The sequence below is a fragment of a genome, unplaced genomic scaffold (assembly GCF_019419815.1).
Source record: "Pyrus x bretschneideri cultivar Hongxiangsu unplaced genomic scaffold, Pyrus_bretschneideri_v1 Contig2, whole genome shotgun sequence".
Lineage (NCBI taxonomy): Eukaryota > Viridiplantae > Streptophyta > Magnoliopsida > Rosales > Rosaceae > Pyrus > Pyrus x bretschneideri.
The window spans coordinates 1,036,467-1,057,631 of NW_025999501.1; the positions used below are offsets into that span (position 1 = coordinate 1,036,467).

The window sequence follows — 21,165 nt, forward strand, 5'->3', positions numbered from 1 at the left end:
AGAAATAGAATACAAATGGTTTGTTGAATAAAAAAGACAATAATTGAGATTAATTAATTAATTAATATTAACCCAAAATAATCGAAAAACACACAATTTTTTTTTCTTCGAACGAACGATATTAGCTACATTAAAGGGGCGGGGAGTTGGTTAAATCTCACAATGAATTAGTAATAATATGATTCAAATTCGTTATTGGCGAGAATCCAACCTAAAACCTATCACTTGTAATTGAAAAAAATACCACTAAATCGTAGTACTAAACGGCAATACACACACTATTTTATTTGTCTACTTGTACACATGCCATTACCTGAAAAATGAAGCTGGCCCCCCATCCCAACCGTCCCCTATATTGGCTTGCTTCCAGCCGTCAAGCCGTCAAGCCACGCTCACTCTCTCACCCCACCTCTCCCCCCATATAGTATCTCTCTTAAAAATCTTGCTGGAAGTTGGAACTCTGTGTCAAAGGAAAAACCCGTATTCTCTTTTTCCACTCTCTCTTTATTTCTCAAGAATTGTCTCTGCTTTTTCTCTCTCTAAACTCACACACACTCACACTTCACTTGATGGGAATGAAAGCAAAGGCCCACCACCACCATTACAATGCTAGTGGTGGTGGTGGTGGTGGAGGCAACGGCAGTGAGAGCAGCAGCAGCACCTCACCTAGCCCACCTCCGTCGCCGCGCCGTCACTCTACAGTCCCTCACTGCCGCCGGAAGCTCCGGACAAAACCCATCTCCATCGTCTCCAGTTTTCTTCTCCTCCGCCGATTCCTCCGCTTACTGGTGGTTCTTCCCCTGCTATACGTCTCTGGCCTGCTCATGTGTGTGGGCCCGTTCTCTGGTCTACTGGGTCATACCCCTCTTCCCGGTTCCGTTTACCGAAGTCACGAGATGTTTCAGCTGCTCTGGCCTCACATTCAGGCCGATAATTCCACTCCGATTGAGGTTCGGACTCTTGGGGTTTTCTCATTTTTTATTATTTTCTGTTTGGTTTCCGGGAAAATGCAGGAAAATGGTTCTTCTCCTTCAGCTTTGCCGAGCGAGATAAGTATGAAAAGAAAACGAAATACAATTTTTGGACTTGAGATTTTCACTTCGGAGCTAAAAGACGGAAACTTTACTGAAATAAGACTGTTGTGTTGCGGTTTAAACCTTTCAGATTTCAGATCAAGTAAACAGTAGAATAGTTGCTCAATTTTGCCTTTTTTTCTCGTTTCTTTCCCAGTTTTTGTTTAAAGAACATGTTGTCCAGCGGCAAATTAGAGTCTGGATTTAGTACAGTTCATGGTTTCTGAACGTGGATGTTAAATTTCATAAATCTTTGTTTTGTAAACCCGGGATTGTTCAGTTGGATTGAACTTTGATGTGAATTATGAAAATCAAAATTAGTGTGGAATTTCCAGCGATTAACCTAGACGATGTGTTGTTTGTGGATGTAGTTGTCCTCTGTATGGAGATTCAGAAGGAAGTTGAAAGAGCAGAAGCCTTGCCCACCTTCAGCTTCTGGACTACAATTAGGTATGTGATAGCACAATCTTGTGTTAGATGGCTGCTGCATTTTTGACAAATTGGTAAATTTACTCGTCGAAAATTGAAGGTTTGGTAGTTTTGGAATCAAAGGTCATGAGTCATTTATCTGATAGTATTTTTCTCGGCACATTTTCTAATAGTCTCCGTTGAATTCCAGATTCCCTAGGCCTTACTGGTTACTTGATTGTGGAGGTTAATGGTGGCCTTAACCAACAACGCTCTGCGGTATGTTAATCCTTTATTATTTGTGGGATGCTTCCTGTTATTCTTATTTTACTCAATTTCAGCAGCTGTACATATCTCCTTTTGAGGGCATACAGTTTGTTTGTGTTATTAAATCATGTTTTTTGTTTCACAGATTTGCAATGCTGTGGCCCTTGCTGGTCTTTTGAATGCAGTTTTGGTTATTCCTCACTTTGAATTCCATAACGTTTGGAGGGATCCGAGGTAAAGTAACTATTATTCAAGTCCCGACCCTTAAAAACTTAAATCATATGTGTGTATATCCATGTCTAACCAACTTCAACAAGTTTGGAACCTAAATTAGGTTGTCAGGTTCATGTAATGTCTTGCTCTAAATTAGTTGGTTATTCCTCGCTTTGAATTCCATTAATGTCTTGCTCTAAATTAGTTGGTTATTCCTCGCGTTGAATTCCATAACGTTTGGAGGGATCCGAGGTAAAGTAACATTTATTGAAATCCCGACCCTTAAAAACTTAAATCATATGTGTGTGTATCCATGTCTAACCAACTTCAACAAGTTTGGAACCTAAATTAGGTTGTCAGGTTCATGTAATGTCTTGCTCTAAATGACCAATAACATGTATCAAAAAGCCTGCCAGATGTTTACCTTGAGAGGAAAACTCAGTTTATAGAAAGCATTATGAAAATGCCATCCTTCTAATCTTTCTTCAAATGATTTTTTGAGATACTCTTATTGTGTTTTCAATTGAAATTAAAAAGCAGTATCTTTTGTTTGACAGCACTTTTACTGATATATACGATGAAGATCATTTCATAGCCACCCTTGAAGGCCATGTTAAAGTGGTTAAAGAACTTCCGGAGATGCTGATGGATAAATATGATCACAACATCTCTAACATACCAACCCTTCGTGTCCAAGCTTGGGCTCCTGTCCGTTATTACACAGGAGAAGTTTATCCTGTTCTGCAGAAGCAGGGGTAGGTGCTAAACTGTTTATTTTTTTCTGTTCCATATCGAACAGGCCCTAAACCCTTCCAAACCTCTAGGTTGTTTTTTCATACTTGTATTGTTTATGCAGGGTTATCCGCATAGCTCCATTTGCTAATAGATTAGCAATGAATGTCCCACCTCCTATTCAGCATTTGAGATGCCTCGCTAATTATGAAGCATTGAAATTCTCTTCTGCCATATCAAATTTGGCAAATAAACTAGTCGAACGAATGACTGAAATGAGTTCAAGGACCGGTGGAAAGTACGTTGCAGTCCACCTCCGTTTTGAGGAGGTAATACAGCTTGTTTCCATAAACTGTTAAAGTTTTTGTCTATCTTATGCGTAATGGTCATGAAACTAATCATGTTATCAACTGTTTTTCATCTTGCAGGACATGGTGGCATTCTCGTGCTGTTTGTATGATGGAGGAGAGGCTGAAAATGTCGCAATGAATTCAATTCGACAAAAAGGATGGGGAGAGAAGTTCAAGAGAAAAGGCCGCGTAACTCTACCTGGTCTCAACAGGATTGATGGAAAATGCCCACTTACCCCCTTGGAGGTACTGTACTCAATTCCGCATGCATCTTCTACTTGCTCATAGCTGCCTACCATGGAGAAATAATCCTTTTCTTTCTTGTTAGTGTAGGTTGGAATGATACTACGGGGTATGGGATTTGATAACAGCACTTCAATTTATTTAGCCTCTGGGAAAATATACTGGGCGGAGAAACATTTGGCTCCTCTGCTCAAGTTGTTTCCCTATCTGCATACCAAGGAGTCTCTTGCAACCCCAGATGAGCTTGCTCCTTTTGAGGTGTCTTACTAGTTTTCATGCAATGTCCGCCCACAAAATTATTTTGATACTAGTGAAACACGTTACTTTGAAATCTACCGCTCTAAAATTTTATCTACTTTTGCTAGGGTTATTCTTCAAGATTGGCAGCTTTGGATTATACAGTATGCTTGTTTAGTGAGATTTTTGTAACAACACAAGGTGGGAACTTCCCACATTTTCTAATGGGTCATCGGAGATTCCTCTATGGTGGGCATTCCAAGACTATTATACCTGATAAGCGCAAGCTTGTTGTTCTACTGCAGAACATGAGTATGAGGTATCTGTCGGTTTAGTTTTTGTAATATAAAAAAGTTTCTGCTTGGAATAACCCGATTTGAAGATTTCTAGTTTATAAACGCTGACATTAGGCTTACGTGAAAACTATTGGTTTTGCAGTTGGAAAGATTTCAAACTTGAGATGGAAGCAATGCTCACAGAAAGTGACCGCAAGGGAAAGATAATACCGAGAGTGAAAAAGTTCACACGAAAATCTTCTGTATACACATACCCTTTGCCAGAGTGTAGTTGTCTCCAAAAGCACAACAACACTCAGATTGTACCATCTACACATTCTTGATTCTTTGTGACAAAGCTATGAGAAATGGAAAAACAAACGTGGTGCTTCAAAAGCATCTTCCACGAGTGCCATCATCAGTCATAAGCTTACATTGGGGGCTCTAGCCTCTTCCCTTCTGTGGACTTTGAAGAGAGGCTCGTTGCTCCGAAGCCTGTTGGGAAAATGTAGAAAGTATTTTCAGCAGCAGGTTTTCCAATTTTGATTTCCTCATCCCATGTGATTCATTCTTCCCCTTTTGTATGGAGGTGTTGGATCTCGTAGTTGGACAGAGCTGAAGTGCAAGCCTTCTCTGGCAATGTTGGGGCATTGCTCAACATTTGTCGCACATAGATTGATATAAAGCATATAAGTTTTCGGGTGGATATATCTAGCATATAAGGAACCTAGGGATTGACAGTTTGTTTTGCAGTTTGGTTCTTTCTTGTTGTCCAAGGCATTCCTGAGTACATAATGCTAATACTTTGTACTTGCAAGTTTTTGGCCATTGTATTGTATCGTTGTAACAATTTTGATATAGCAAAATTTTGATATGTGAAAAAACTTGAGCTCTGTTTGGATGCAGGAATTTGAAAGAAAGAACTTGAATTCGACAGCATGGCTTGTAGAATCCATTGGATTAACTGCTTCTTTAAAAAGCACTTTTGGAACGGTGATATGATGCAATGAATTTGGAATCACTTAATGAAACGAAGCATTTGAACCCCAATTGTCATCTTTTATTAAACAAATTTTGACGAACAAGTAATTTTGCCTTGTAATGTTATCTAAATCCCTAAATTTGAAACTCCATGCAAATGGGTGTGATGTGTAGCATTTGAGATAACTTGTTTTTAATGGGGCGTCGTTGTGTTTTGTGAAGCTAATTTTGTTGCTGATATTCTTGACAAGTTTGTTTGATCACTCTCTTCTGATCATGTTTGGATCAATGTAGTTCCTAATTGTAGAAAAAGGTCATTCACTGATATACTGTTTATACTGGATATTTTGGAGACTTCATGTTATTAAATTTTATGCTTTCAAAAAAAAGTTGCCATCCCTTAATTATGTGTTTATATGTACATAGAAGGGTGACTAAACACACAACTTCAATTAATGGTATACCTGATTAAAAATAGTGAGAAAAATTACTCTCTCAAATATTACATCACTATTTTTTTTCCATTAAAAATGGGACAAGCTGTTTGCTTTGGCAAGACAGTCGACCATTCCGAGGGTCAGGAAGACTCATAGAGGCATTTTAGTTTCTTCTTGACTACTATCATGTGATTCAGCAGCCTTAAGAATCACAAAAGAAAATACATCATTATTTACTTCCCAAAAATATTACATCATTATTTGGTTTTACGACATCTAATCTTCACTTTGTTCAACAAAGATGATTCCTAATAAACAATAAGGAAATACTTTTTTTTTCCCCCTGAAGTATAAGGAAATAAGGGTAGATATGACATTTGCAATTTAGCATATTGCTTGTGATTAAAAATAAAATAAAAATTATAATGTAAAAGATAATGTTCGAATGACTAAATTTCTAAATTAAATTTGGTAAATCAAATGATGTGAATACTGATTTCGTGCAACCCTCTAAAGCCCGTCGGCGGAGGTGGGTACTTAAACACGAGCACGTGTTAGAAGCCCACGTGATAACAATGAGTCGGGCCCATAAGAACAAACAAGTGGGGCCCAGTTTCGCGGTGGGTCTCACGTGTGTTTGTATTAGCGCGGCAAAACCCACGAGCTCGCATTCAATTCACCCATGGAACGCGCGTATTTGAACCGTATAGCCACCGCTTTCCGCCACTGTGGCGGCCGAGCTCAGAACAATCACAGCTGAGCATTTCACTACCAATTGATCAAGCTCGGCGTTTCGAATGACATTTTTCTTGCTTACAATCTGATCTCTATCCATGTGGCATTTCATATTTGGAAGACGCACGGAAGTTGTTTGATGAAATGCCTGAGAGGGACGTTGTGACATGGACCACGATGGTTTCTGTGTATACTAATTGCGTAAAACCTGATAAGGCTGTGGGATTGTACAACCGGATGTTGGGGTCTGAATCGGAGACGCCGAACGGGTTCTTGTACTCTGCGGTGCTCAAACCTTGTGGCTTGTTGGGCGACCTGAGAACGGGTAAATTGATCCTTGAGAGGATATGTGGCGAGAGATTGGAGTTTGACACTGTTTTGATGAATACCCCTTTGGATATGTACTTCAAATGTGGGAGTTTGATTGATGCTAGGAGAGTTTTCGATGACATATCGAGTAAAAACACGACTACGTGGCGCACTCTGGTTTCGGGTTTTACTGAGGCTGGTTTGATGGAAGAGGCAGTGAGTTTGTTTCATCAAATGAAAGAGCCGAGTGTTGTCTCTTGGAACAGCATAATTGCTGGTTTTGCAGATAATGGAAGTTCTCGCGCATTTGAATTCGTTTGTATAATGCACGGAGAAGGCCTCAAGTTAGATGGATTTACTTTCCCGTGTGCACTTGGTTGCAATGAATTGACTGAAGCTGTAGAACTGTTTGATCAGCATTCATGGTGCTATGCTTCCTGTTTGCCCCCTAAATTCGCCGTGCGCCTCCCGGGCATGCTGGGAATTTCAAACAAGAAATTGGTGGGTGCGAGCGTGTCACTACTAGTTGCCGCTAGTAGTCGGGATTTGAATGATTGAGATTGCGCTTGAGTTCAACCTTTAACCAAGAGATTGTGCCAGGAGTGCCTCAAATCAAGGTTCTTTCTTTGCCTTAAAGATAAGGACTTTACTTATATGGAGAAATGTAACAATATGTAAATGGCAAGTTTACTGGAAGGGTATATGATAGAGGAAGTAAATGAAGTTAAAGGCATTGTAGATTAATATAAATTGCTTGGAAATGTTAATGAATTGAAGTGCAGTGCAACTAAGTAAAGATTATTGAAAAGCAAGTTGATTCGTACAGCAGAAATGTAAATGAGAATACAAGGAAATCGATACTACTCAGAAGAATAGCAGAGCTTTAAAAGGAAATACAAGGCTTTTGTAGAAATGAAGTATTAAAAAGGGTGCATAGATTGAACCAAGTTGAATTGTTTGATTTATTGGTTGAGTGTCTATAATCCCTTTGCCTCTGCTTCTTTATATAGAGAACTGAGAGAGCCTCTTTGCTGAGGACAGTGAACTGTGGTGAGAAGCTTCATTGCCAACTTGCATATGAAATAATATTAAAAGAAGCAAGTTCGCTTTCCACCACATGTCTATTAATCCCACTTGCAATAAATTAATATTTAAAATAAGCAAGTTGACTTCTTTCACCACATGTCCATCTCTCAAGTCTACCAACATACTTACTTGCAATAAAGCCACCGCTTCAAACCATATGGTGAAACATTCCCACATGCAACTTTTAGTATATTTGCACACTAATCCCCCAAATGTCATATTTTGACTTTAAACCCAAATAAGTAAAATTGTGCATATTTTAGGAGCAAACACTTCCATTTCTGATAGTTTGGCACTTCGGAATTCTATCTTTCAGGATACGTCACTAACGAACGCAATAGCGCAGCTTTGGATTTAGTTTTGAAAATACATTGCTCAGGTACTTGCATGGATTCCTACACTTTTAGTGGTGCTTTAAAGGCTTGTGTCAACTTACTCCACTTGAGACTTGGGCGTCAAAGTGCACGGCTTGGTTGTACCCACAGGGTATGCGTTAGATCATATTGTTGGAAGCATTCTTATAGACATGTATGCAAGACTGGGCAACAATAATAATGCGTTGGGATTGTTTCAAGGGCTTCCAAAGAAAGACGCCTTAGCTTGGTCTGGTTTGATCATAGAGTGTGCGACAACGGGACGAAGCTGGCTTGCCTTTTCGCTGTTTCAGGATATGGTGTATTTGGGTCTCAAAGTAGATCAATTTGTCATTTCGTTTATTCTGAAAGTTTGCTCCAGATTTACTTCTCTTGGAAGCGGAAAACAGGTTCATGCTTTGTGTGTTAAGAGTGGATAGGAATCTGAGGAAGTTGTAGTGACATCCCTGCTTGATTTGTACTCAAAATGTGGTTATTCTGTGGAAGAACGAGACACTGTGTGTTGGACTGGGATACTTGTGGGGTGTGGACAAAACAGAAGAGCAGACGAAGCAATTAGATTTTTCAAGCAGATGACAGGATCAGGATTGAAGCCAAACGAAATTACATATCTTGGTGTTCTATCTGTCTGCAGACATGCTGGACTTGTTGAAGAGCGCTGGCCATATTTGGTTCAATGAAAATTGAACATCGACTCAATCCTCGTTTAGAGCATTATTATTGCATGGTTGACATTCTTGGTCACGCTGGATGTGTTAAGGAGGCAGAGCAGTTGATTGCTGAGATGCCATTTGAGCCTGTCCCAATCATATGGAGATCATTGCTCGGGGCCTGTGGAACTCATAAATACACTTGACTTGTTAATACTATCGCAGAAAACATTCTCGCTACTTTACCAGAAGACCCTTCCACGTATGTGACACTTTCGAATGTATAGCAGAATTGGGAATGTGGGAAAGTTAAGCAAAGTTCGAATGAGTTGGATTGAGATTTCGAGTTAAGAAACACTGCATTAGAAATTGCATTGTTCAGAAATTAAGTCCGTCCGCATCATTGTTTCTGATAAACTATAAAGCAGATACTATTTGGGCTCCGAATTCAGCCAGTCGATTCAATTAGATTCTCAAAGAAAATGAAAGAAACATACTAAATAATTTACTTCCGTAGCTAATTATGCTTTGCATTTTGTACTTTTTCTGTCACTGTCTGTCATATTTGCGATCCCTATTCATTGTTGTTTACTTCAACATGTGCAGATTTTGATAGAGCAAATTGTGTCACCTAAATTCATGGTTGCTCAAAAAGTTCTCGGTATGTAACATTCACTTGTGATATTCATACTGGTGATCAGCTGGCAAAACTTGATGTGCCTCCACCATTAAATCTGACTCTTTGAAGGTTATCCGTGTTCCTGAAGTTATGCGTATCACTTGTAATACAAATGCTATCCTTGTTTTAGTTATCCTGGATGTATGATGTTACCTTCATTTCTGTATTACTCGTAATCAGTTCCCCATCTTGTTCGTATGTTTCGTTTCATCTGCGTAATACGATTTTCAGAAACACAGCGAGGTACATGTTCTATTGTTGAAAATGCATTTATCTAAATTGGATTATGTGTTGACAGGTAGTTAAGGGAAAGAATTCAAAGCTAAAAGATCCATGCCCATCGAGGTTGGTGTTCACCTAATAAGAAGTGAATTATCGTTTATGTACCATTCCACCGAAGTTTGAATCCTCATCCCCGTAGATCAAAGTAGTTTAAAATATAAATCGTTTGTGAGTAAATAGATGTGAATATATATGTAATGCCCGAATGATGTTTTTGTTTTGTGACAGAAGGGGAAAGAAAGGAATCCAGTTGAGGTGATGAGTTGTCAATTCTGCATTTGCTGTTGCATTGCATGTGATGTGCGCCAATTGTTGCCATCTTTCAGTCAAACAGCAAAGAAGGATTGCAGCATTGAAAGGAAAGGTAGCCTCGTGAGTCATCGGAGGCTTTAACTGCAAGTTATTGCTCTCAACCAAATCCAGGAGGCTGCATCTCTCCGTCAGGTTAAAAGATAAGCTGGTCCAAGCTGCTAATTAAACGCGGTACGCTGGTCCAACCCATTTGAGCCTGACCCAACACAATTCAGCGACAATGTAGGAACATGGATGCCCTACCTCCACCTTTCGTCAGTGATGGGTGAGTGTCGAATGCAGAGACAGAGAGGTCTTTGCTTTGTAAGGCGTCAACCGTGCAGAGCAATGCCAGCAGAGAAAACTCAACTCATTGACATTGCCACTGCCACGTTGCTTTCTTCTTCTTCAATGATTACCAGTTGGCTTTGGCTATATATGTCCCCCCATAAAGTATTAAAGTGAGAGTCAGGAGTGAGGCATGCCCTTGGCTTTATTCTTTCTTTTCAGTTTCCAGTTTTTACTGTTAGCAATGAAGCTAAAGTAACAGCACAAAAGCTTCACAGAAAATTACCTGGAAAAATTTACATTATCATTTTGTGCCTTTCACTTTTGGGCCCCAAGTTGATTCATTCCAAGTGGTTTAGTAAAGTAACACCATAAAATGGCATGTATCCTGTCATGTTTCTCATGGACTTAATAATGTTGTTGGGCGAAGAAGCATCAACACGTACAAAAAATAGGTGTAGCGAAGATGAGAATGCTTCGTTGGATGTGTGGGCACACGAGAAAGGACAAGATTAGGAACGAGAATATTCAAGGTTAATTAGGAGTAGCCGAAATTGAAGATAAGATGAGAGAATATCGGTAAAGGCGGTTTGGACATATGAAACGAAGACCTATACAGCTCTGGTTAGAAGATGTGATTACGAGATAGAGACTCAAGGCCAAGGGGGTAGATGAAGGCCTCTAAGAAAAGACTTTGACTACTTGGATCTAACAGAAGATGTGACACAAGATCGAGCGCAGTGGCGTTGTAGGATTCATATAGCCGATCCCATTTAGTGGGATAAAGCTTTGTTGTTGTTGTTCTTGTTGTATTAAAATATGAGTTTGGTAATTGTTCAAATTCCAGACTTCTCATATGTTTACTACTACAGAAACAAATAATTTGTTTTTTTTTTTTGAGAATCCGTAATCCGAAACCAAAAAAAATCAGGAATAAAAGTGAACTTGGTGGGACTTCTTGCCCTGCGACTTCATCTTTAACTTTGGGTATGTAAGGTTCTGTTGTGCTTGGAGTTGTATTGTGATTTTCTTCTCTTAGAAAAAGATTCGAATATAAGGGTAAATGAATTGAAATGAAGAAAGACGAGGAAGGACGGTGGGAAGGATGTGGAAGAAATGTAGTAGAAATATGGGAGGGATCATGGAAACAAATTGACAAAAAATATTGAAGAAAAATGAGAGGGGGACAAAATTGAGCCACACCGTTTGCATACATCACATTAATATTTGTTAGAACCTTCTAATCAAACACCAAGAGAACTCCAAATCATAAGACAATGAGTACAAAACAAGAGTCAACAATTAGCAAAACTAGGGCGGGGACCACAAATCAAGAACCCCATGCCCTGCGCAACCTTCCATCCTCTATGGTTTGCTCGGTAAATCCAAGACCAGAAGACATGTAAATATGGCACAATTAGCAGGACAAGTGGATGTGTAATGTTATATTGCACCAAAATACATCCTAAAAATTTGGATATTATGAGTGATACGTTAGTATTTCTGTTCGGTTACATCTATTCTTTTCATTTCATACAAGTTATATTGGGGAGAGAGGAGTTGAACCTTCGACCGCAGATATAGAGTTAAATATTTTTAACCACTTGAGTTGCAAACGCCTTGCATATTTAATTTTATTTTAAAGCATGTTTCCTTCTAATGAATAAGAAATTTTCGTAGTTCTCAGAATCATTTGTATGAAAGAAAAAATTGTCAGTTAAATTATTGCAAGAGCGGAAACGAGAGTTCGTATAGGAGCGGTCTAATATTTTCTTACACTAATCTCGAGTTAAGATATATAGTCTAACTCTAATATTTGAGTGCTTTTTAATGTGAGAGGCTATGTGTTTGATGAAAATGTAAATGGAGTTTTTCTCTCACTTGACATGTTACAAGAGAAATAAAGAAAAAGAAAACGTACCTGTTGCATTTAAGTTTTCCTTTCAGTTTAGAGTTTGGGACCAATACGTTGAGAGAATATAGTTGAAAATACCATTTGATTAGGACAACTTTCATACTAAATAAGATTACGTAGAGTCAAATGAGATCATGATAGAGATTAGACATTAAAGCTTAGGGATTAGAGAAATGATAAGGAAACTATGTCAAAATAAGACTCTTCATGAACTTTTCGTCACCTCAGAATTTCATGTCAATTTTTGTGCCAATATTATAAAATATTATGTAAAAAATATGAGATAACAGATAGTCCATATAAAATCTCACTTTTAAAATAATCTTCTTAACATTTGTCGAGGGATTATTACAATGTGTTTTCTGGACTTGTAGTTTCTCAAGGACCTATATTTTACTCCGTCACATTTAAACATAAAAATGTAGATTAAAAGGAAAGGAAAACACGTGCACACGATCACAAGAGCTGCCTAGTCAGTAGGATTAAGATAATAGAAATTCCTAAGCCCAATTTTTCACTTAATGTCATCTAGTCAGTAACTCATGTACTTACAATTGCACAAATTCTCATGAAAACCAAAATTATATAAACCATGACTTCTTTGTCATTAAGCATCTGTCTAGCACCAAACAATTTTACTGTTCCTCGTTGACCCAACATCAATGCTCTACACAACTCACCAATCTTACGTGCATGCACATCCTTCAAAGTTCTAAGTTCATAAACCATTGAGTCATTCACTTCCCACACAACACCAAATTTTACAAGCCAATTAAGTTGTCTTTCAATGTGATTGTAACACAATGTAACATATTTTGATGGATTAATATGGTTGTAACACTTTATAGTGTGATTACAGTGATATATATGTTTTTTGCTGCATACATCAAAGCATAATAAAGGCACTTCTAAATAGAAGTAAATATAAGGAAAAAAGAAATGTGTGAAAATTATTTGTCTTTGTCAAACTGAATCAAACAGGTTAAGGTCGGTTTGAGAATTCTCTTTTAAGAATCATTTCTTTTCTCAAACAGAACACACAATTCTGACTAAATAAATTAAAGCCAAAGTATCATAAGGCCGAAGCACGTTGAAATATTTCTATAAGATTCAAGTTTTTTCTGAAGAAGCATGTATAAAAATCCTAAATCTCTTATGTTCATAAGTACTTTTGTTTGTAATTGTTTTTAAACTTTTTATATCAAATATCGTCAATAACGCATAATTATTTGGAAGTCAAACAAGAATTTCTAATCACCTTTAGCCATATACAACATGAGTGTACCAAAAACTCATTGAAAGTTTTAGTAACCTCCATATATGACAACAAAACAAGGCAAAATAGCCTTGGGATTAAACACATACAGCTCATCCAAATTAGAGTAAACTCCCACAGCTCCGGCCACAGAGTCGTACTCTTCCATGCTAACATTTCCATTTCCAACACTACCCTCCACGGTCTTCTTCACCCTCCCTGCAATCACACGGCACACAAGCATTGCCCTCTTGTCACCCTCCTCCGCCGCCGCCACCGCCTTATCATGAGCTCTGCCGCTTGTCGCGGTTGTCAAAATCCCCTGCTCCGTCAACTCCCCAGAGAACTTGTTGAAGCCGTTTTTTATGATGCTGCAAACATTGCAGTGTGGGATTGAGTTGCAGAGGTTGGAGGAGCCGTTGAGGCCAAGGGAGCAGGCAAAGGTGGTGCAGTGGAAACGGAGGAGCTCGTTGCCGTCCGCGATGCAGCGGGGGTGTTTCTTGGGGAGCTTGGTGGCTTTTGCTTTGATGGAGTCTCTATACTCTTCGAATTTGGTGATGGTATTTTGGGTGTTGTGGACCTTAAGTATGCGGTCGATTTTGCAGATTGGGGTCTCTTTTTTCAGCCAGCTGGACTGGAATATGATCTCCACTATGTTCTTGCTTGTGTCTTCAGGACCCAATTCAGAAACTGTGGATTTTGTGACGCACAGAATTAGAAGGAAAAAAAAAAGTGGAACTTTGAACTTGGTTTTCTGTGATTGGATTAAAAGAATGAAAATTTGAACATGGTTTTCTGTAAATTTTGCATTCATTGTTAGTAGAAATTGATGTTGCACTGATGTGAGAGAGAGAGAGAGAGAGAGAGAGGTCCTGAAACTGAAAGTTGATGGATTTCACAAGTTCTAGCTGAAATTTTTTACTATAAACTCAGAGTGAAGAGAAATTTACTTTTAATGGACCATTTCTGTTTTAAGTCCAATTTATAAGTGTTTCTAACAAAAGTGCTTATGGACAGAAGTGCTTCGTAAAAAAAAGCAGGCCCCAACGGAGACAAATGGTTGAGAATTGTGAGGGTACCTGCATGTCTAACAGCCTGATGAAGCTCCAAGTTCTCAGCTTTCATGAAAATCTCACCACATTCCGGACAAGGACAGATGCTCCCCCTCAGAGAAGGGTCTCTAGCAAACCCAAGAACAGGATCAACCACCATCCTGCACTCATAACAACCCGAAAATCGCCGAAACGGCATTGCTCTAAACGACCCGCCGCCAGCAGCAGAAGAAGAATTATTAGAAGAAGAAACTGCAGAAAACGAAGAAGAAGATGTGGAAACAACCCCATTGATTTCATGGAGTGGAGCTTTCATGGATCTGCTTGAAGTCTCATTGCTGTGGCCTGAAAAACCCATTGAAGAAGAAGCCCTTTTCTTATGGACTTCTGGAGATGCTAACATTTCCGGCCTCTGCATTATTTTTGTGTTGTTACACAACGAGCCGGAACATCTCATTTTCTTGCATTTCTTGGCTGCATTGTTAGCTTCCTCCATGGCTTGTTGCTCATTTGGTTGCTTTTGTGGTAGCTGAACCAGTTGGAGGTGTTTGCAGGTCAGTAGGCCTCTCACAACTGACCAGTAAGGCGGCTTCTCCGCCGGGTTCTTCTCCGCCTTTTGGGGCTTCGGGTTCTTGTTCTCATGGTGCTTTTGAAGCTTTTGATGTGTTTGCTTGGTGGGTTTTCTTTGGGTTTTTGGTTTATTAGAGCTAGCCATGGCTGAGGAAGACATGTAATTTGTGATGGAAAAAATGGTGGGTTTTTGGATTTGTTTAGAATTGGAGGAGATGGGGTGCTTTAAGAGACATGAGGGGAGGTTTGGCTCGCAGAGAAGCTCTCTTTGGCTTTGGCTTTTGCTTTTGTAGAAAGCGATTTCTGGTTAGGGTTCTATGTGGGGCTTTTCTTGTTGTGTGTACAAACTACAAACCATTGATTTGTAAATAGATAAGTGATTGGTGAAGTGATTGGTGATATGTGCAAAGTGTAAGATATTGTTATTTGTTAATGGTGTGGGAGTGATGGTTGGATGGCAAGAGAAGACAGACCATGTGTTCCAAATATTTAATATATAATGTGTCTAGTAAATTAGTCACCAAAAAGAAAACTTGATGAAGATTCAAAACTTAAAATCGTATAAGATTCATTGTTCAGTATTACGATTTGGTGATATTTCTCTTCGTTTAGAAATGAGAGGTCTTAGGTTCAAATCTCGTGGATGACGAATTCGATACCAAATTGGCTGCCCATTGTATGACTTAGCCGAACTCTCCCTACCCCTAATGTAAAAATATCGATGTACTTAAAAAAAAATCGTGTAAGATTCAAAAAAACTTTAAAACTTATACATGATTATCAATTGAACCAAATTTATAATAGTTTTATAAGTTTGGGGAACCCTGAATCTATGGGAGCTCTAACTCATTGGCTAATAGTATAATCGAACACAACTATTCAAATTCATGAAATAGTTTTAATCACTTAAATTACATATTATTTTCATGGACATTTTGTCATATCAACAATATTAATTAATTGAGACCAATGTAAACTAAATGAGTTTTAACATAAATTGTGTTCGCCTCATCAGGAACCTTAAAAAAGGTGAAATAAGACATGAACCTTTAAAAAAAATTAAAAAAAAAACATGAAACTTGCCTCTCATAAGACAAGAAAAGATAATAAAATGAAAAATACAAGAAAAGAGTAGAGGACATAAACATGACTCCTCTTACGAAAACAAATAAAAATACAAGAAAAGAGGGGGACATCAAGACTAAACCTCTCTAAAGAAAAACAGAGAAGGTGTAAACCTAGCACCAAATGCAATATGTTAGGAAAATAAACACACACACACATACACACACACATATGAAGGAGGACAAACCTGTAAACTAGAATGCACATTAATCTGAAAATCAAAAACCAAGAAAATATAAATATAAGGAAGTAGCGACCGTTAGTGAAGCAGAGTCATGCCAAACCAAGGTTGAAGAAGACAAGCTCATGTTAGCAAATTTGTCGAAAACCACATTCCATTCTCAATAAATGTATGAGAACCAAAAAGTCATCTCCTGAATTCGATCCAAGCAAGTAAACAATTGAGTTCGAAGTGGCCAAGGAGGAACAAAATCCTTTGAACAAAGATAAACAAGAGCACTAGTAGAATCACTTTCCAACCAAAGAAAGTGCCAACATTGTTGATAAGCCAATTCTACACCATAATAACAACCAATAATTTCACAAAAAAAAAAAAAAAAAAAAAAAGGAATTGTGATGACCAATATCTTGATAGAAACCATTAAGAAATCAACCATGATAATATCTGGAAACTCCTCCACAAGCAACAAGATCAGGATTTCCTTTAGGCAAACCACCAATGCTAAGCTTAATCCAAGGAAACCAATGAGGAGACCAAAGCACGGGACAAATAATTGAGGCCTTCCAAGGGATAGGTTAAATACCCAAAGAAGAGAACGAAGATCCAACCATATGATGTCCAGGGATAACCTTGCCATTATAAACAATCCAGAAGTAATAGACATGCGAAGACGATGAAAGAGATTGGCCGATCTTCAAAGATAGCTTATTGTGTGTTTTCCAAATAGTATAAACGGTAAATAGATCCGTGAAAAAACAAAGATTAAGCAATTGATGAGAAAAAGGCTTACTATATTAGTAAGAAATCAAAAGAGAGCAAACAAGTACCAAATTGACTAGCTAACCACATCCAAATTTGTTAAATACCGAACACCATAAGAAACGATGAGTAACATATTCCTTAGAAGCACGACATAAAGGACGAATGGATGCCAAAGAAAAACTCATCGTTGAAGTACGACCTCAGTGAAATTTTTGTCATGAAAAAGCTGCCAAGTCAAAATAGGTAACCGTAGGGGTTTAAAATGTTACTGAATAACCTTTTCCCAATCACAAACATTATGTTTACTGCAAAGAAGCTTATAACCAAAAGCAAAGGAAAACTGCCCTAAAGAAGAGGGCCCTAAATTAGCTTGCCATCCTACGCAGCCAATGGCATAGGAGAACATAATACCTTATCCGTCACTAAAGGAAAAAGATCCATAAAATATACTGGCAGAGTCCTGCAAAGCTTGAATGACATTTGAAACCCAAAAAAGTACCGTAGGAGAAATTGTCGGAGATAACGAAGGATTTATAATGGATTCATCTAATCATTTATCAAACCAAAAGGAAACTAACCTTTCATCCTAGTAATCTAGCAACTACGATTATTAAAAAAAGGAACAACACGCTTCAAACCAGGCCACACTGAGGAATGCAAGTACACATTTTTTTTTGTAAGATGTGCGCAGCCAATGGCATAGGAGAACATAATACCTTATCCGTCACTGAAGGAAAAAGATCCATAAAATATACTGGCAGAGTCCTGCAAAGCTTGAATGACATTTGAAACCCAAAAAAGTACCGTAGGAGAAATTGTCGGAGATAACGAAGGATTTATAATGGATTCATCTAATCATTTATCAAACCAAAAGGAAACTAACCTTTCATCCTAGTAATCTAGCAACTATGATTATTAAAAAAAGGAACAACACGCTTCAAACCAGGCCACACTGAGGAATGCAAGTACACATTTTTTTTGTAAGATGCAAGAGGAAACTGTTGATGAGCAAAAGGGTCTTTAAAGAGACATATCATTCCCAGTCAACTCATCAGTGCCATTTAGGATCCAAGTCATCAATATAGTCAGTAAATACTTAGTGTAGAAGTTTTGTTTGTTGTAACTGAATTGTAACTAATCATAGCTTAAGGTTAATTAGTTACATTAGCTGTTTTCTAATATTTATTAGTTGACTTGTATAAATACCCCTTGTAAAACTCATATTAAATCAATGAAAAATATCTTTCTAAATATGGTATCATCCATTTCTACTTAACCGCCTTTCTTCGATCCTCTTCTCCTTTGCTTCCTGCGATCTCTGCGATCTGTGATTTCTGGATCTCTGATCTACGATCGTCTACCTCTTTTTGCTTTCTGCGATCTCTGTGATCTGTAGTAACGATGCCATCGTCAAGTTCATCTCCGGTGAATCCTGAAGTTCTTGCCCTAAATTTTGATCCGATGAACCCTAATTTCTCATCAGTTCCTCTTTCTTCCCCAATTTCTTCAATTTCAATTCAGAATATAAGCTGTATGGTTCCTACGAAGCTCAAACGAGACAATTACCTCATCTAGAAGGCCTTATTTGCTCTGATCTTTCGTCGTTATAAGCTCACAGGAATCGTTGATGGCTCTGAGGTTTGTCCCTCCCCATTTGTTCTTGATGACTCTGGCAAAAACAATGGAATTCCAAATCTGAATTTCGATTTGTGGTATGAAAAGGATTAAAATATCCTCATTTGGCTGAATTCTACATTTTTGGAAGATCTTATTCCTTTCACAGTTGGTGTTCAATCTTCTCGTGAACTTTGGCTCACGCTTGAGCAATGTTTTAGAGGTGTCTCAGCCGCTCACATCCATTAACTTCGATCTTGACTTCATTCTGTTCAGAAAGGAGATCTCGTAATTTTTGAGTACTTTCAACTCATCAAGACCATTTCTGATGCACTCATGGCTGCAGAAACTCCAATTTCTAAAAGTGATATGATTGCAATTACATTGCAAGGGCTCTCTGATGATTATGAGTCATTCATTGACTCGATTATGCTTCGCATCTCGTCCACCTCTTTGGATGAATTACATGGCATGTTGATCAACAAAGAGTTGTTTATGAATCGCAAAAAGAAGTCTGTTGCCTCTTCTGTCTTTGAACCTTTTCAGGCTTATGCAGCTTAATATTCTCAGCCTCAAGCCCCTCTTCTTCCCAAACCCCAAGGTTTTGCTACACCAAATTCTTGTGACTCTAACTATCGTGGTAAAGGTCATTACAAGAGTAATAGCTATCGTGGCAACAACTCTCGTGGTCATTATCGGGGTAATTACAGAGGCAATTCTAATAACTTCAATCGCAATTCTGGTGGCTATAATCGCAACTTTGGAAGCCATTCTTTTGGTAACAACTCCGGTAACAAATTTCCCTGTCAAATCTGCCATGCTTCAGATCATGAAGCTATTGATTGCTTCGAAATGATGAATCATGCCTTTGTTGGTAAAATACCTCATGCAAAACTAGCAGCTATGCTCACACCAGCTACAAACTCTCTGCTCTTACTTGGCATGTGGACTCTAGAGCCACATCCTATATTACCAATGATGTTTCTGCTATTCAATCTCCTATCCCATATAATGGTCAAGACAAGGTCTATATAGGTGATGGTCTAGGTATGCCCATTCATCACATTGGTACTGCCACTCTTAGCACTCCTATTGCTAATTTTCGTTTAAATAATGTTCTCCATGTTCCTGCAATGAAGCATAATCTTCTCTCTACTTATCAATTCCTAAGAGATAATCACTGCAAATTAATCGTTGATTCTGATGGATCTAAAATCAAGGATCGTATTTTGGGAAAGGTGCTTTTTCGGGGGCCAGTTAAACATGGCTTCTATCCGTTTCAAGGCACACCGACTGCATTCAACTCTCATTCGGCGCTTGTGAGTACTAAAGCTTCTTTGCAAGTTTGGCACAACAGACTTGGTCATCCATCATCTGCCATCTTCAGGAAAACTTTAAATAATAGTTCTATTGCCTATACTGGTAAAAAGTTCACTTCCTTCTTTTGTTCAGATTGTGCCATTGGCAAGAATCACAAACTGTCATTTACTACCAGTGTTAGTTTAGTGTCTGTTGCTTTAGAACTTGTGCATCGTGATGTCTGGGGCCCTGCACCTACATTTTCTGTCAGTGGTTATAGATATTATGTTTTGTTTGTTGATGAGTTTACCAAGTATAGCTGGATCTTTCCATTGAAACTCAAATCTAAAGTGTATTCCATATTTGTTCATTTCAAGAGCTATGTAGAAAACTTGATTGGCAATAAAATCAAAGTTCTCCGAACGGATTCAAGGGGTGAATTCACCAGTTCTACTTTTAAATCGTTTCTACTACAACATGGTATTATGCATCAGCTTTCTTGTCCTCACACACCCGAACAAAATGGTTGTGTTGAGAGGAAACATAGGCATCTCACAGAAACTTACCAAAAACTAGTGAAAATGATGTTAGTTTAGGACATAAGGTGTGGCAAAAACTTACCAAAAACTGGTGAAAATGAAGTATTTATAGGAAGGTGGCAGGCCTAGGGTGTAGAATTTTAGCCTAACATGGCGGCATCCCATTGACCAAGATGAGTCATCCATAGGATGGATGAGAAAAGAATAATCTCAAAGATATTTTATTGTTAAATAATATTTTGAGATTATCTTGGAAATATCCTTGATTGAATATGATTGTTATTCATCACTCGATGAAGTTGACCTTCAATTAGGAAGGGATAAAGATAAAATTTAGTAATTAATCTTATCTTTAATACCTTTTCTGAGCAAATATGAGACTCGCCAATTTAATGAGGACGTCATTCACCACTTGTAAGTAAAAATTTACATGTCTGCTCCAGAATTTTATGTACTATTTTTTGCTCCATAATATATGCTCAAACTTATGTGGCTATACCAACTCTACTGGTACAGTTATAGCATATTTTGGAAGCAGAGCACCCAGCCAGGGCTCGTTTACAGAAACCCAACATGAATTTATGGCAAGGCAGAGGGGGAGCACAGAAACTAGAAACTAGGCTTGGTATCACCCTAAGGCCAAGGCAAGACTTTTTGGGCGCACAATAAGAGCATCCCCAGCGTTTCATTTAGCTCGGGGGACGGGCTCCAAAACGGAGGCCCGAGTGAAGGTGGATCGGCTCCAGCGTGGGGAAGCCGGGGGGAAGGGGGAGGCCCGAGGGCCAGGCCCGTGAGAAATTGACAGGCCTTGAGCCCGGGGTGGGAGTGACGGCATGCTGACGCCAGGGTGGCGTCAGCGCATTATTTAATTTTTTTTGTGTCAGGCGCGTGCACCCCACGCGCGCGTGGGGGCGCGTCCCAACAAAAAAATCAGAAAAAAAAG

General features: G+C 38.6%; 3 protein-coding genes and 1 pseudogene across 3 annotated transcripts; 3 read left to right on the top strand and 1 right to left on the bottom strand.

Moving 5' to 3' along the window:
• Positions 1 to 444: 444 nt before the first annotated feature.
• Positions 445 to 4,703, top strand: LOC103956686 (O-fucosyltransferase 10-like). The gene is made up of 10 exons (XM_009368707.3): positions 445 to 950; positions 1,445 to 1,523; positions 1,693 to 1,760; positions 1,894 to 1,982; positions 2,519 to 2,716; positions 2,818 to 3,022; positions 3,122 to 3,289; positions 3,377 to 3,544; positions 3,652 to 3,842; positions 3,962 to 4,703. The coding sequence occupies exons 1-10, from the start codon at positions 570 to 572 to the stop codon at positions 4,140 to 4,142; spliced, it is 1,728 nt and encodes a 575-aa protein (XP_009366982.2). The 5' UTR covers positions 445 to 569; the 3' UTR covers positions 4,143 to 4,703.
• Positions 4,704 to 5,857: 1,154 nt separating this feature from the next.
• LOC103956723 (pentatricopeptide repeat-containing protein At4g08210-like) lies at positions 5,858 to 7,223 on the top strand. Its single transcript, XM_048583298.1, has one exon. It carries the CDS (start codon positions 6,096 to 6,098, stop codon positions 6,816 to 6,818), a length of 723 nt encoding a protein of 240 aa, XP_048439255.1. The 5' UTR covers positions 5,858 to 6,095; the 3' UTR covers positions 6,819 to 7,223.
• Positions 6,939 to 9,013, top strand: LOC125468077 (annotated as a pseudogene).
• A 4,057-nt stretch (positions 9,014 to 13,070) lies between these two features.
• Positions 13,071 to 15,086, bottom strand: LOC103956687. Its single transcript, XM_009368708.3, has 2 exons — positions 14,160 to 15,086; positions 13,071 to 13,770 (listed from the first exon to the last, which is right to left on the bottom strand). The coding sequence occupies exons 1-2, from the start codon at positions 14,860 to 14,862 to the stop codon at positions 13,130 to 13,132; spliced, it is 1,344 nt and encodes a 447-aa protein (XP_009366983.2). The 5' UTR covers positions 14,863 to 15,086; the 3' UTR covers positions 13,071 to 13,129.
• Positions 15,087 to 21,165: the final 6,079 nt, after the last annotated feature.

What these genes read in the sequence shown, in the direction of transcription:
- LOC103956686 (XM_009368707.3), top strand. Translation starts at nt 570, where the DNA reads ATGGGAATGAAAGCAAAGGCCCACCACCACCATTACAATGCTAGTGGT. An exon ending in AGCTTCTGGACTACAATTAG is followed by an intron (nt 1,524 to 1,692) that starts GTATGTGATAGC and finishes GTTGAATTCCAG; the next exon opens with ATTCCCTAGGCCTTACTGGT. An exon ending in TCCACCTCCGTTTTGAGGAG is followed by an intron (nt 3,023 to 3,121) that starts GTAATACAGCTT and finishes TTCATCTTGCAG; the next exon opens with GACATGGTGGCATTCTCGTG.
- LOC103956723 (XM_048583298.1), top strand. Translation starts at nt 6,096, where the DNA reads ATGCCTGAGAGGGACGTTGTGACATGGACCACGATGGTTTCTGTGTAT.
- LOC103956687 (XM_009368708.3), bottom strand. Translation starts at nt 14,862, where the DNA reads ATGTCTTCCTCAGCCATGGCTAGCTCTAATAAACCAAAAACCCAAAGA. An exon ending in TCAGGCTGTTAGACATGCAG is followed by an intron (nt 13,771 to 14,159) that starts GTACCCTCACAA and finishes CAAAATCCACAG; the next exon opens with TTTCTGAATTGGGTCCTGAA.